Here is a 15,823-nt window from a genome sequence, read left to right as displayed (position 1 = left end):
GTGTATTGTCAATATCAAGTAACAATCCTGGATAATGGGAGGTTCACAATAAAAAGTTAAGTAAATTAAATAATAGATATTGCATAACATCCTAGAATTGTAGTGCCAGAAATTGTTGCATCCTGCAAGACAAAAGTTGTGGGAAGCAAGGAGGGTGGCGCAGGGTTAAGAAATACAGTAGCCCATGATAGAGTGCAAGTGGGGCCAAGGGACTCCAGCCTCAAAGGACTGAGAGCCGTGAATCGGGCCAACACATAGCTTGTATTTATTAACAAATGAGGAAGTAAAGGAAGTAAAGCTTGTTAATCTCAAGATCTGTGAATCTCACACATTATGCTAGGAAAATGATTCAAACCAATGACCCTTGCCTGCAGACAGCCAGAACCGTAAGTCTCAGGATGTATGTACTTCCCCAAGGGACAAAATCTTTACGCATATGAATAGACCGAGAGCTGATGTTATCACATCGTTGAATCTCTTCCCAAGCAGGTTGTGGGAAGGAAGAAGCTCTCTTTAGCCAGGGAAAGATGGGGGTCTGTGCCCACCTCTATCAACCCCGTGAGTTCTCCAGATGGCCCCCATGTGACTGTGCCTGGCTTAGGTTGTTCCTTCCTTGAGGAATCTTACCCATCATTGACTAACCAGCCATCCTTTGGGGCCAAACAGGGAGACATAAGGTGTAAGCGCAAAGGTGAAGCAAAGTCCCTGAAAGGATCCGTCTCACAGACTCTCCTTTCTTTAGGTGCAGGTATGAGGGGACAGACAGGTAGGATGCTTCATAGCAACAAGAAATAATGTGAAACTTCAAGTACAAACTTCCTAACGTATATAGCAATTCTTTCTGTAGTATCCAGCCTCTTTAAAAAAAGAGAGCAACAGAGAAAGAAATCTTGGGTCTTAGAATATTTGCATAGCTGTGTTAGAAAAATTTATCTATAGGGTGAAACAGTCTGACATTCTATAGCTTCTATCCATGCTCATTAGTCCATGCACTGGCAGTACAAAAGAGGAGACTGATGCCTCAGTGTTCCTGTGGAAATGTGCAGAATCAGTCTGGGATAAGCTATGATCTCAACAGTAAGGTGTGGAGTGTCAATGTGACACAGTCTTTTAGGAGGCACATACTCAGTTTACAAACAGCCATGGAACTTGCTACTAACTTTCTGATGGGGTAAACAGGTGTTTTTAAATTAAAGATTGATGAAGTTGTTTCTAATGTTGTTTCTAATTGATGAAGTTTCTCATAGCCAGGTATGAGATGAGAAGAGTGAGAACTTGGTAGCTGAAACATACTGCTTATATTAACCCAGAGACTATCCAGCTTGTCTAACACTAAATCTAAAAGCATCTGACTCTGTGTACTTTATACAAAAAATTTACATTTTAATCTAGGACTGCAAAACATTGTTAAAGTGTCCCACCATTCTAAGTAGGACATAACTCTTTCATTATGAGGAATATTTTTCTTTCTAATGCTAACTACAAAAAAATCTGCCTGAACCTAAAAGAAAAGACCTATGTAACAAGAGCAAGTTCTAGTATAATTTATTTTGTTCTGATAAAATTAAAGAAAATTTAATTTCCATTTAGCTTACTTTAAAATTTGTGTTCAGAAATTCACCAATACGTCACTTGTCTTGTGGTAGAAAATGGTAATAACCCTGAGACGTTTTACAAATGAGTGTCATGTAGTCTTTGGAAGATCTTACAAGTGAATGAAGAATGTACCATAAAAATTAAAGGAAGTTTGCACATGGAAGATCTGAACAATAGAAAGCTATGTAAACTTAATATGCAAAAAAAGTTTTATTCACTTAGTAGAATCCTTTCTTAGAAAGAATTTATATAAAATAAATTTCTAAATGAATCATATTATGTAATTTCCTGTTACATGCATTCTGCTTATATAGCAAAACTCAACATAAAAAGTCAGAATTTAAGAAGCCTCATAAAATTACATTTCAAAGTAAATCATCAATTACAAAACTTTTAAAAAAATCAAATTATCCATAAGTAAAATTCAACAGAAATACAGCTAATAGAAACTCTAGTATACAGTATCTGGCTTTAATGGCTGAATCATAGAATTGTGTCCAATTTCAACATTTGCCCAATAATATCAACACTAACTGAATAGCTAACACTAAATCCTACCAAAGACAAAATATGTGCTCATTTAGCTGGATTTAGTAACAAGTTACTACTTACTTGACATTTCAATAAAACGTGGTTTTCATAGGGCTGATTGACAATTAAAAACTAAATTTCTAATAGGTGTGCAAGGATTTAGTAATATTAGCTAGGTTTTTGAACCAACGTAAAGATCATCTGGCTAATGTTGGCATCATTTTTATACATATACTAATACACATATATATGATTTAAGGATGTATATATAACATATGTGCATGTATTATTTAAAGATATAGTGTTGTATACAGAAGAGTAAGGAAACATCTAAAATAGGACGGATTAACCTACGATAGCTCATGAATGTATTAAAAACAAGTGTTGTTGTTTTGTTAGGAACACAGATCTTTGTTATGTCTTTTTAATATTTTTCTTTGTTTTTAAATAGGTTGTTTGGTATCAAATCAGTAATTCACATAGACTGTTCCAGCACATGGAAGATCATAGCAAACCCAGACCTGTCATGGTATCACCACGCCAACCCCATCCTCCTGCTAGTGATGTACTACACGTTGGCAACTCTGATCCGCATCTGGCTACAGGAACCCCTTGTAAGGATAAAAAGATTTTCGTGATCTTGTCTGCAAAGTAACCTGGAAACTCCAGGTGAAATGGTTCATTCCTATTAACTGCTGACTAATCAATACTATATTACAACATAACTGTAGTGTGTGCTTATAGTGTTTCAATTCTGCAAGGAGTACTAAGTAAATACAAATATTATCAGAACAAAGACTAGCTTCCCTTTGAAATATATCAATATGTGCTGCTAAGAATGGTAGATGGTGAGGAGAATGGAAGACTCATTTCTGTTGAGCACTGACTACCATGTTTCCCCGAAAATAAGACTAGGTCTTATACCATATTTCCCCGAAAATAAGACGGGGTTTTATGTTAATTTTTGCTCCAAAAGATGCATTAGGGCGTGTTTTCAGGGGATGTCTTATTTTTTCATGTGCAACAATCTACATTTATTCAAATACATTTATTCAAATACATTGATGTCATCTTCTTCTGGACCATCATCATAACGTACTAAATGCGTCTGTCTCGCTGATGATCTTAACTGGGGCTTATTTTCGGGGTAGGGCTTATTTTCAGGGAAATACGGTAAGTGCAAGGCCATATGCTCGACTGTTTACATGCATTAGTTCATTTAATCCACTACTTAATTCTGAAATATAGGTATTATACCCATCTGAGAAATGAGGAAAATGAGGTTAGAGAGGTCAAGTGGTCTGACATACAGTTAGGAACAGTAGAAATCAGATTCAAACTAATGTTTGACATCAAAGAGTCTCAGTAACTAGATAGCCTAGTTATCATAGTGATTAGAGTTTTCCAAAACTTCTCAGACCTCTAACTGCTGATGGTATAATAGGACAAAAATGACTGTAAGCTCGGTTGTAAGGAAGCATACTGGTACATGAGGGAGGCAAGTAGTATAGACAGAGTTGTCACACCTTTCATCTATCAACTGCCAGGGGAGGAGTTCACATGTTAGAAGCAGGTTCTAATGAGCACCACTGGGCTGAAGTCTCGGCAATCAGTCATGAGCCCTCTTGTGACTTGACTTCTAGCTTGGATCCCTGGTGCAGTTGCCTACTTTACACTTTCCTGTTTCCACACCCACAGACTAATCCATTCATTCATTCATTCAGCCAGTCAGTCAGTCAACAAATATTTATTGAAAGTCAACTGTCTCCCACACTAACCTGGGGGCTGGGGATAGAGCATGAACTACAGGCAAGGCCCCTGCTTGAAGGAACTGTACACTCTACAAGAGAAAGAGTCCAGAAGAAGTAAATGGGATCAGAGTTAGATTGTACAATGAAACTGGGTGAGATGCACGTGCCCATTCATCTCTGGTTGAAGTGCCACCTGCAGAAATGGGGCTATCATCGTCTGCTACGTGTTTCTCCAATTGTCTTCTGAAATTTGAGTGGGCCAGTAAAATCCTTTAAAGTGTGTATTGTGTTTGCTCCCTCCACAAAAATGCATATAGATAGGGATATATGCACAAGTAAAAACGTGTGCAAACAAAATTAAAATATATTATGGGAACTATTTCTGAACAATGTTTTACAAATGATGGAAATTACTTTAAGGCATTCAAGTTGATAAAGTTCCTGGTGCCTTTAGCTTTCTCTGTGATATCTCAGGCAGTCTCACAGAATGGCAGGAACTTGTATACTGTCGCTGTCATGCTGTCATAAAAGTGAAGGCTGTTATAGCCCATTAGGCTGATGAAACATTCAGCTTCTTTAGGCCCAGGTTGTCTGGGGATAAAGGCAGACAGCTAGGAAGACAATCTAATTTACAATCCACAGAGTTAATAGCAGTATTAAAAATCATAGTGTCTGGAGGGGTGTGGGGAAAAGGGCATGATTAATATTAGCATCGACATTTCAGGTGGTCTACATTTTAAATGGGTTAGAACACAGGGCTTTCTCATTGAGGCAATGATGGAAGACAGGTGGCTGATTATATCATAGTTCCAGATGACTTGATCCATTTCATGAAAAATGCCAGCCAGCAAAAATGAGCTCTAACGTAAAAGTCTACAGTTCATGTTTGAGAAAAAAAGAGAGAGAAGCAGGTGTCCAGATTTAAATGTGATAATAATGGGCTCCCACCTGGCAACTGTGAATTCCCACGCGCGGTATGTGAGTGTTCCCGTGGGTGCTATACACTGGCACATTCGAACCTAGCTTGCCTCCCTCTGCTCCAGTGTTAATGGTGTGTTAATTGTTTATTGGGCCATTTTTGTTGGAAAACCAAACTAAATCACCCATGTGCATTCTGTTCCTTATACCCTCTTTTTAGCATCTCTCCCAAACCAATTATCTAATTTAGACCAATATCTCATTAGGTAAAGCCACGGTTTTGTGCATTAGACATGTTCTTACTTAATATTGTGTGTAAGCTCTAGATGATTCTGACTTTAATAAATTTCGTTTTCATTAAAGATTGCCCATGGCTGGGTTGCATAGTTAATTGTGCATGTTTTTTGAAAGCTCTTGTAAGAACTATTTACATAGCTGCTTTCCAGTGCAGTTCAGAATACGCACCGAGAGGCTATGAATATTTAATATCAGAGAATATTCCTATAAATTATGGGGCTTAGTAGCAATTAGGAGCATTGAATATTGATGAGCTTAGCTCATTTAAATTTAAAAGACAGCATTTTTGTCATGTTTTAAAGTGTCTTGATAAAATCTCATATATTATATACATTAACTTAAAAAAAAAGGTCATACTGAGGCAAAGATGAAAAGTTTCCCTGGTCACCTAGGCTGCAGAGCTGGTCCTGTGGGTTATTCTGTGTCTCAGGTGCAGGATGAGAGCACCAAGGAAGAGGATGGAGTCCTGGCTTGTAGACCCATCCAATTCAGGGCTGAGAGGAGGCGGAGCCTGTGGTATGCGACCCATTACCCAACTGAGGAGAGAAAAGTAAGGCACAAAGAAAGGAATTTGCATTTCCTACTTTATTTTGCTGTTTTCATATTATATTGCTGAATATGAGTCATATGATATTATATGCAAACTCAGACTGCTCATAGTTTATTGAAATGGTTTGATTTTGAAGTCTTGGTACCACAGAGCTTTATTCAAGAGGGGAACCCAGTGCTTCCAAAGGAAACACCATGGCTCCACCATACTCTACAAGACACCATTTTATATTTCATGTTTTCTACTGAAATGTCTTAATCCTAAAAAAATGTTCTTAGTTTTTATAAAAACAATTTTGTATTTAAAACAAAAAACAACGAAGCAATCTGTTAGCACTGGGCTGTGAAAGTCTCAGTGTTGACATACATTGCAGAGAGTAATTGGGTAGCCAGCCACAATAATAACTCGAGAAACCACTTAGAGAAGAACAAAGCAATCTATATGAATGTGATTGTCTCTTACTACTTTGAGGCAACAATATGGATTGACAAGGAAAAGTGAGTCATAATTGGGTAATTCACATGATATTTTGATCACTTATTGACCATTTTTGAACTCAACTTAGTGCTATACTGACTTGTTAAAATGGCCCATTTGCAATGTTGTAAAGACAAATAGTCATATTTCTTGGATGGGGTCAGCATTTTGCTTCCTAGCAAATGTTAAAGAATCAAGGAGTAGATTCTCTGATTTATTTGTTGGCAGATGAGTTTCTCTAAGACACATGGTCTTATGCTAAGCATTCCAGTCCTGTGCTGAGAGAGGGTGGATCAATGAATGAACTGTCTTAGGGAGCTGACAGCAGTGTGGAGAGATGTGATGCCCTAAGATGTTTGAGCATTTCCAGGGGCTCTTTTCTCTCTCTCATCACACCATGTTTCAGATGATCCTGTCCTTTTCACTAAATGATGATGTTAACAGAGGTTAGCACAGCAGTTTTCAAAGTGAGGTCTGTGCACATCTGGGGATTCCTGAGACCCTTACAGCAATCCATAAGCTCAGAACTGCTTTTGTAATAATAGGTAAAATAGTTGCCTTTTTTGCTGTGCTAACATTTGTTGATAGTACAAAAGCACAAACCCAAGGCAGTGACATTAACCCCTACAGCTGGGGTCAACTCTTTAAGAAAACACACTTGCAGAAAACAAAGCAGAAAGGCTAGTTCCAGTTAAGAATATCCTTGATGAACCAAAAATAGTTATTAATTTTCTTAACTCTCAACCTTAGTGCACACATCTTTTTAATATGCTGTGTAATAAAATGGGAAGTCCGCACAAAGTGTCATGTACTAAAGTATGACCACTGTGCTGATGAGAAGCACTTGACCCACCGTTGGAAGTGTGAGCTGAATTAGCCGTTTTCCACTGAACACCAGATTTACTTGAAGGAACAGCTAATAGGCAGATTGTGGTTACTCGGGTGTGGTTTTTTGACAATTACCGGAAAATAAATTAAGTAAGCCCGTCACTTCAGGGCGTCAACTGACAGCATTTGTTACCAATGATAAAATCTGAACTGCTGAGTAAAAATTAGAATATTGGAAAATTTGTGTCTACTACTGAGAGCTTGAGAACTTCCCCATATTTAAGTACTTTCCTGAGGAGATCAGTGGTGATAACAACAAATGTGCTTTTAAAATACTGTGTAATGAAATGTGTCAATGTTTGGTAGAGCTGTATAATTCACTGAAGCAATTTACCAACACGTGATATTACAATGTGTGGGTAAAAGATCCATTCAAGGTGTAACATATAAGCATACCTTGGTTTATTGCACTTTGCTTTATCACGCTTCACGGATGGTGTGTTTTTTACTAATTGAAGATAAGACCCTCCACAAGCAAAAAGATGATGACTCATTTTATGCCAATACTTATTTTATTGTGGTGGTCGGGAACCAAATTCACAGTGTCTCCTAGGTTTTCCTGTATATCAAGTGGATTTTAATGTAATAGATTATGAAAACTTAATTGATCTGGTTTCAGATGCCACAGTACAACTTTCTGAGATGGGTGTCCGCAGTATCAAAGAAAACTATGCCTCATTATCCTTCCTTTTCCTTCTGTATAGCTCAGTGAAGCCATATTTTCTTCACATACTTCAACCAAAAAAACATATCACAACAGATTGAATGCAAAAACAGATATGGAAATCTAGCTGCCTTCTTTTAATCCTTAGACATTAAAAAGATATGTGAAAACATAAAACAATGCCACTCTGTCATGCACGGCGGCCTGCGGGATCTCTGCTCCCGCTCCCCACATAAGAACGCAGGACATGGTGAGGCAAAAAAGGAACACCCACGGAGCCATAAGTAGGGGAGTCATATCACTATATTCTCTCTGGCAGCACTATAGTCTCACTGGAGGCTGGATCCACACTGTCCGCAACCCGCCATCCTAACTGCAATCCACGCTTGCCAGCTCAGCCACCACCTTCTTGCTAGCCCCCATTTTCTGCTAGCGTAGCCACAGCAGTTATATTGGTGGCCAATGGTTCACTGGTTACAGCTGACGGCCAACTAGCCCCAGCTGATGGCCATCCAATCACAGTTGACGGCCATTTACTACCTGAGCCAGCACCTTTCCACGTGAGGCTGGAAACTGCTCTCTGTCCCCACACACTCTTTTCACTTTTAGATTTTCTTTATTGGAAATATAGGTATTTGAATAAAATTATTTATGTAAATATGTAACAGCCTTTTTAATTTTTAATGAATAGATAAATATTTTCAAATGCCTCAATTTTAATTTCTAGGTCATGCGGGGTGGCATGCGGGGTCTCTAGTCCCGCTCCCCACATAAGAACGCAGGATATGGTGAGGCCAAAAAGGAACCCCCACGGAGCCATAGACAGGGGAATCATACCACTATAGTCTCACTGGCATTTGGGTTAGAGACACAGGAGGCAGGAGCCACATGATCCTCAACCTGCCGTCCACTTTTCTCCGTCAGCCAACCTCACTTGCTAGCTACAATCTGGTCTTGCTAGCTCAGCCACCATCTTCTTGCTAGCCCCCCCCCCACACACACCTTTGCTGCTAGTGTAGCCAGAGCAGTTATATTAGTGGCCAATGGCTCACTGGTTACAGCTCACGGCCAACTAGCCACAGCTGATGGCCATCCAATCACAGTTGATGGCCATTTACTACCTGAGCCAGCACCTTTCTACGTGAGGCCGAGAGCCTGGAAACTGCACTCCTGGCTCAGTCCCCATACCTAGTGGTAGATATTGATAGCTAGGACCCATATAAATAAATACGCTTTGGGACCTTTGGTGATTTTAAAAAATGAGTGAATCCTGCCTGACCTAAAAAAGCTGTGCAACTGTTAGCACAACAAATGTTTATTGTTTTGGGGGGACCGAAACTACCTGAAACTAATATAGTTAAAAACTATAGTCATAATCATTTTGCTGTAGACCGCATGAAAATCTTAAAATAATCTCAAACCATACGACAAATCATTTTTTCTTTATTATGAAACTTCTGTTTCTTGAAAAATAAACACTTTCAGAATCATGCAGCTATCTCAAATGTTTTAGGAGTATAAAATCAAGCAGCTTAATCTATTAGAACAAAACACTTGAAAAACAATCAACTATAAGTAGTTGTAAGTAAGTCATGGAGACTGCTTATTTGTTGTTATAATTAAAAGTTAACATCAGGAACGGGAAAATGGTTATAATACACAGAAACATCTCGTTCAATTCTATGTCCCTTTATATTTTGCATGGCAATTTTAACCTACTAGTATTGAGCTAGTTTAAGAGAATGGATATGTGTGTAGTAAAACTTTATAGATACATTTAAACAGTACAGTGCTTTTTGCTTACATATTAACATGCTGTCCTGCATTGCTTTTTGCAGCTTCTATCCATGACCCAAGATGACTACAAACCATCTGATGTTAGTATATCCTTAGAATTATTATTTATTTATGCATGCGTAAGTGATGTAAGGTGACATAAATTGAATTAGCTCCTTTGAGTATATTTTAATGATCTATAAAATTTCTATAAGTTTTGGAATAATTATTTTGCAGAAATTATATCTGATTCATTGCTATTAAAACACTGACTCGTATGAGTTCGAATATAATCATACAAAATGTATTTAAACTTTTAAAAGCCATGTTGGAGGGGTTTTTTTAAAGCATTTTGCTCTGCAGATATGCCTATTACAAAATTTGAATAGGAAGTCTTGCATGTCCATGGACACACAGACACATATGTATATGTGTGTGCACATTTATATGTATATCTAAAACATTATAAAGCCAGAGACAGAGGGAAAAAGACAAGAAATTGCACTTAGCGTACAACTTGCTGCAATAAGGGAATTGCAAGCTGGCAGCATCAGGCAGAGATCCCAGAGCGGGTGCCGTCTAAGCTGAGACTTGTTGCTTTAACCTCGTGCAGATCCCAGTGGGCTGTGGGGCAGGACAGGGAGAGGCCAGGGCAGCAATGCTCCTGAGTGGGGCCCAGGAAAGGTCTGGAGTTTTTTATAGCTGGAGACATGGCTGGGAGGAGGACAGAGGCTGTAGAGGAGATCGTACCAGATCATGAAGCCTCAGCCAGCCTTTTCCAGAGTTCACACTTTATACTGAGAACAGAGGGTGCATTGCATGGTGTTTAGCAGAGGTGGGACAAGGTCAGGTTTACATTTGACTATGGTCAGTCTTTGAAGAATAGTTTTGGAGAGAAAGCAGACATGATTCATCTTGCTAAAGTGAACAGTTGACTAAATTGTTCAGCTTTCAATCAGTTCTTCACTGCTGAGTTATGCCTTGGAGTAAGGTAAGGAGGCGGTATGCCTATATTGAAAATGGCAGCTGCTGTCACATGTGTGCCTTTGTCCTCACTGCCCTGGCAGGGCCTGCTGGTGACCGTGAATGGCAATCCTGTGGATTACTACGCCATCCATCCTACTCTTCCCATCGAGAATGGCCCCGCCAAAGCCGAGCTGTACTCCACGCCACAATACCGGTGGGAACCCTCAGAGGACTCTACAGGTAAGGAGCCAGCTCTGCAGTGCGTGTCACACTAAAGTGTTTCAATTCCTTTCAGGTATAAACTCAGGTTGACCTCTCTCTGTTGTTTATTGTTCATTGGATTGTTTTTGTTTTGTTTTGTTTTCCTAATAGACGTGTTTTCTTCCATGGCCAGTATAATGAAGCTCATTTCCTTAAGTTGTGCCTATATTCTGCTGTATTCTATCCTTGTCTACAAAATAAGAGGTATAATCAGGGCAAATTTTGAAAAATAAAAGGAAACAAATTATCTTAAACATGTCAAATTATTTATAGTGTTATACCTATGGGTGTTTTAGTCTTTCCACAATTTGATAATGCAATCGTGGTCAGTAGTTTTTCAGGTGAATGGATGAATGTTTTCAGAAAGAGTTCGTTTTGACTATTAAAAAAGGGAGAATGTCAAAACTTGTACACAGCCTTTCCCCCCTTTTTTCTCAGTTTATTATGTTGAAGAAAAGCAGACTGTTACTAGAGCTGACAAATTGGTAGCCTGGTGTGGAGATTTATCCTCAGATTTGGTTTTTCGGCCCACATAATATTTTCTTTAAAAAAATTAAACAGTAACCAACATTTTAAAAGCGGCAGCTCTGACCTAAAAATGGAAATTTTTGGAATCCTTTGAAGAATATGAAAATCTGAGAACACTAGTCTCTGCAAGGCAGAAGTTGATTTGACTGTTGTGGTCATTGCCCTGCCGGAGACTATGCCAATCACCAATTCATAAAAACAGAATTAGCTAAGTCAACTATTGAGGAAAAAAGCATAATACATGCAGGTATCAGCAAAGTGGCTACAAAACTATGTAGATTTTTCTCTCTAATTATATGGAATTAAAGCTAGAGTTGTTATATGTTATCCTCCATTTAGTAAACTGCCAGCAACTATCCAGTCTGTATCATTGGTACATTGAGCTTACTCTCATATCCTTTTTTTTTTTTTTTTGATAATTCTTTATCAGGCTTTTTCTAATGCACGGTACTTCATAGTTGTTTATCAGTATGAAGTCCTACAGTTGCCTCTGGCAATGCATCTACTTAGCAGTACAAATCGTTCGTCACATTATCCAACATTCCTCAGAAAGGTCAGATCAAGTTCATTCCCTCACCCCATCCTGATCCTCCCCACACACAGCCCAGCCCCAGCTGGCACTTACGATCTCTACAGAACACCAGACTCTACTGGTTAGTTGCCCATTTCTGCTTCCTACATACATATGTTTTAGTTTGCAACGTGGGCTTTCACTTACTGAAGGTTTTCACTTACTGAATATTTCAGGAAACAGACTGCTTTCCAAAGTGTGGTCTTCAGAGTTTTGGTATCAGATTTGCAAAGGTCAGGCCCAAGAACCAGCATTCGTGACTTACGAGTTTGAGATGTTCAAGTCACAGCCAAATATCCTTCTATTTACTTAACTTGAAAAGAAATGAACAGAATTTTGACTGTTGACAGGGCAAACCCACATATACCAAAATCATAGATTGAATTTTCAACAGTAAAACAAAAACTGGAAAGTTATTTTATTTGAATCTATATGTTCAAAAAATGTTACCACCAGAGAAGTGGAATGCTAGTAATTGTAAAATCCATCAGATTTAGTTTTTTTCATAACTGTCTCCAATCCATAGCCTTCCGCAGATAAACTCCAGGCTCTTCCCACCCCAGCATGGGAGGGATGGGCTTCTGTAGGAGGAAATACCACAGCCTCCTTAGGAGCTCACTTCCGAGCCCGCAAGGTCACTGGGTTTTCACTGATTTATGCTTCCTCTTCAAGGTGCTAAGAAACTCCCTAAGAGGGATATAACCCATTTTTATGTAGCCTATTTAATTTAAGAAGACAGAACATGCATTTTGCATACTGTATCACTCATCAATTCATCTGTGAAATCAAAATAGCTTTCCTGACAACTGTAGGAGGGATCCCAAGGAGAAATCCTTCACACCTATGCTAGTACTTTTCTGTGGCAGGTCTCTTCTTCAACATAGGCCTCCACACTTTCTTTCTCTTCCTTTTACCTCATCTTTCCATCCTCAGTATGATTTTTCTGCCTCAGCATGACCTAAAAGGAAACTAACTGTAAGGTACTAAGTACATTCTGGCAAAGTGGTTGGTTGGTTGGTTTTATGGTTTTCTGCACCTTTTCTGTATCCATACCCTGTATACTCTGTGTATTAGTTATCTATTACTGAGTTACAAACTTAGTTGCTTAACATAACATTTGGTGTCATTCAGTTTGGGCAGGTCAGGAATCAGGTGTGACTAGGCTGGTATTCTCTGGCTCCGGGTCTCTCATGAGGCTGCAGTCTAGCTGCTTGCTGGTGCTGTGGTCCCATCCAAGGACTTGTGTGGGGACAGTCTGCTTCCATGCCCACTCACATTGGCAAGCCTGAAGCTCTTGCTGACTTCTGGCCAGAGACATCAGTTTCTTGCCACCTGGGCCCCTCCATAGGGCACTTTACAACATGGCAGCTAGTTTCTCTTAGAATGAATAAGGGAATGACAGAAAGTACTCAAGGTGAAAACCAGTCTTTTTAAACTCAGTCTTGGAAGTAATATTCCATCCTTTCTCAAGTATTCTATCCATTTGTTAAAAGCCCATCAAAATTCCCACCCATACTCAAGGAGAGTGTTACACAAGGGCATGAATATCAGGAAGTGGGGATCATTGGGGACCATCTTAGAAGCTTCACTCCACACTCTCTCAAATCCAAATTTTCTTTCTGTGATTTCTGAGTGCCTGGTCCCATTACACTTACTAAGCAGAACTTAATGATTTTGTTTGAATTCTAAGGGCTTTGTTAACTGGAAATAGTTTCTGAAGTTTTAAATAAAAGACTATGCTAAAATCATACATGAGCTGAACGGCTTGGGACATTTATAAAAGATTCATATACTTGCATTAATAGTGATGTAAAATATTTGTCCATCTAGAAAAGAAAGAGGAAGAAGAGGATGAGAAAGAAGAATGTGAAGAGGAAAGGAGCCATGAAGAAAAACGAAGTGTGAAAGTTCACGCCATGGTCTCTGTGTTCCAGTTTATTATGAAACAAAGTTACATCTGTGCCCTTATTGCTATGATGGTATGTATAAAAGGCCACTGTGTGTGTGATAGAGGAATGGTGCACATGGCCCCACAAGCTGGAAGCTCCACCCTCCAACTCATGGCAGCACAAGTATCTTAATCTTCCCAATGTGTCGGTGGAGAATGTTTGGTTATGTTAATTTTTCATTGGATTTTTATATTATAAGTTTCAAAATCATGTCCTTTGCTACTCAGCCTCCTTTTACGTATTAATACATTTCTACCAAGTTAGCCTATCAAGTCAGACTGTCCCCTATTTTGCCAATTTAAAAGGACATATTGGGTAGCTTTTCTAAGTGATATTGAAGATGTTCAAGATTAACATAGATTGCTTTTATTTCTTTCAGATCGTGAGAGTTATATATTCACATCCTGTCTTAGACTTAATTGTAGCTTAGCTGCAATAAAGTTTTACCAATATGAACATCAAGCACCCAGAGTTCCCAAGAGCTTTTCCGATTGTGAGCGCTCAGTTTGTGCATGTTTCTACTCACCTCTAGGTACATTCCCATCTCTAGCATGACAGCTTCAAAAACAGTCCTTTGGCCTATATATATAAGATAAAAGAAAGTGTAATTTCTGCCCTTCCTAAAAACAAACTTTCATGAGAAATCTGATTTATTTTTGAGAAACCTAATACTTAATTAACACAAAACTCTTCCTAATTATGTGGTCAATGGTGAGATCCCATGGACATCTTTGATGATAAAAAATGAAAATATTCTATAACTCTTGGGGAAAAAATACCTAAACACAGTTTCCCCACAGTCAAGATGTCTGCCAAATGAACCTGTGTGTGACTCAGTTTCAGCTTCTGGTAAGGACCACTGCAATATTTGACAGTTGGGAAACAGAACGCTCCTCAAAATTAAAGGTGGATCTTTTGACAATTATGAATTCTGTTATCTGAATAATATTAATTCTGTGCTCTTTGGGTACTTTTTGTTATTTTCTATATATCAACTTTTAATTTGCTCTACAGCAAAATTCTGATTTTAAAATATCAAATATATTATAAACACAATTTACAATTCTGATTCTGAACTCAAAAGTGTATACACTTTTTCCCTCTCTAAAAATAAGCCACTTAACATTTGTCCATTTTTGTAAAGAAATAAGGCTTTAAAATTTTTTGAATACACATTCTGTTACTTAGGAAAAAATCTATTGTAAAAACAACATTAGAGAACAGATCCTTCATTAAAGATGTGCCCTTATCTGGTGCTATTTCTGTTGTTTTAGTGGAGCCACAATATTAATGCTCTAAAAGTGCCTGACTTCCATGGAAGCTCCCCACTGCAGCAGACTTTTAATCACAGACAGAAAGAAAAGTCCCGAGGAGCCAAGTCTTTTAGAGCAATATATGTATTTATGCAAAAATACAAAGTACGAGTATACTGAACTCTCAGGAAATCCAGACACTGAACATATAAACATAGGAAGCAACATAATGCAGAGTCTACTTCCCAAATACCACAACTGAAAAGCATATGTAACTTGGGCTTTAAAGAGGAAGGGAGTTTTTAAAAAATCCTCGTAACCTGTTTGTCCCCCTCTTCTACTCTCATCTTCGCAAACAAGAATAGTGTGCAGGAGGACAAAAATCTGCTGGAATTATGATATCTGTGAATTTATTTTCCTGAGTTACACACAAAAAAATGGTAATCATATCTGCATTTCATATTGGAATAAATGCAATAAATACATTATTTAATGCAAATTTATTAAATATTACCTAAACTTTGATAAACACTATTTCTAAGAAATAATATGTTCATGAATATAATTCAGACTCGATCATAGTTGTCAATCACTACCTTAATGTTAATAAAAGCAATTTTAATTTTCAGTTTATACTTACATGTTTTAACAATTTTAACGATTTTCGCCATTTAAAAAGCTAGCTGTGCTTTAGGACAAATTTGCAAATTGCTGAGAGGAAATATTTGTTTGTTCCATATTGACTTCATTTATCTTAATACTTATCTGCTTTCCAGAAGCAAAACAGACTTGTAAAACATTTCAGACTTTACAACTAACTCTTGATAATTAATGATGTTCAGGAATA

At 38.2% G+C, this 15,823-nt stretch overlaps 1 protein-coding gene across 1 annotated transcript in view; it reads left to right on the top strand.

Annotated features, from left to right (window-relative positions):
• Nucleotides 1-15,823, top strand: part of PIEZO2 (piezo type mechanosensitive ion channel component 2) — a 457,095-nt gene that overhangs the window by 335,181 nt on the left and 106,091 nt on the right. The window contains exons 9-13 of the mRNA XM_081077986.1: nt 2,579-2,741; nt 5,524-5,643; nt 9,511-9,549; nt 10,516-10,654; nt 13,605-13,753. Of these exons, the coding sequence (XP_080934112.1) occupies nt 2,579-2,741; nt 5,524-5,643; nt 9,511-9,549; nt 10,516-10,654; nt 13,605-13,753 (610 nt within the window). The remainder of the gene's footprint in view (nt 1-2,578; nt 2,742-5,523; nt 5,644-9,510; nt 9,550-10,515; nt 10,655-13,604; nt 13,754-15,823) is intronic.

This window comes from Rhinolophus hipposideros, assembly GCF_964194185.1.
Source record: "Rhinolophus hipposideros genome assembly, chromosome: 17".
NCBI classification, from domain to species: Eukaryota; Metazoa; Chordata; class Mammalia; order Chiroptera; family Rhinolophidae; genus Rhinolophus; species Rhinolophus hipposideros.
The sequence above is the reverse complement of the archived record's forward strand: the minus strand, read 5'-3'. Positions and strand labels throughout refer to the sequence as shown.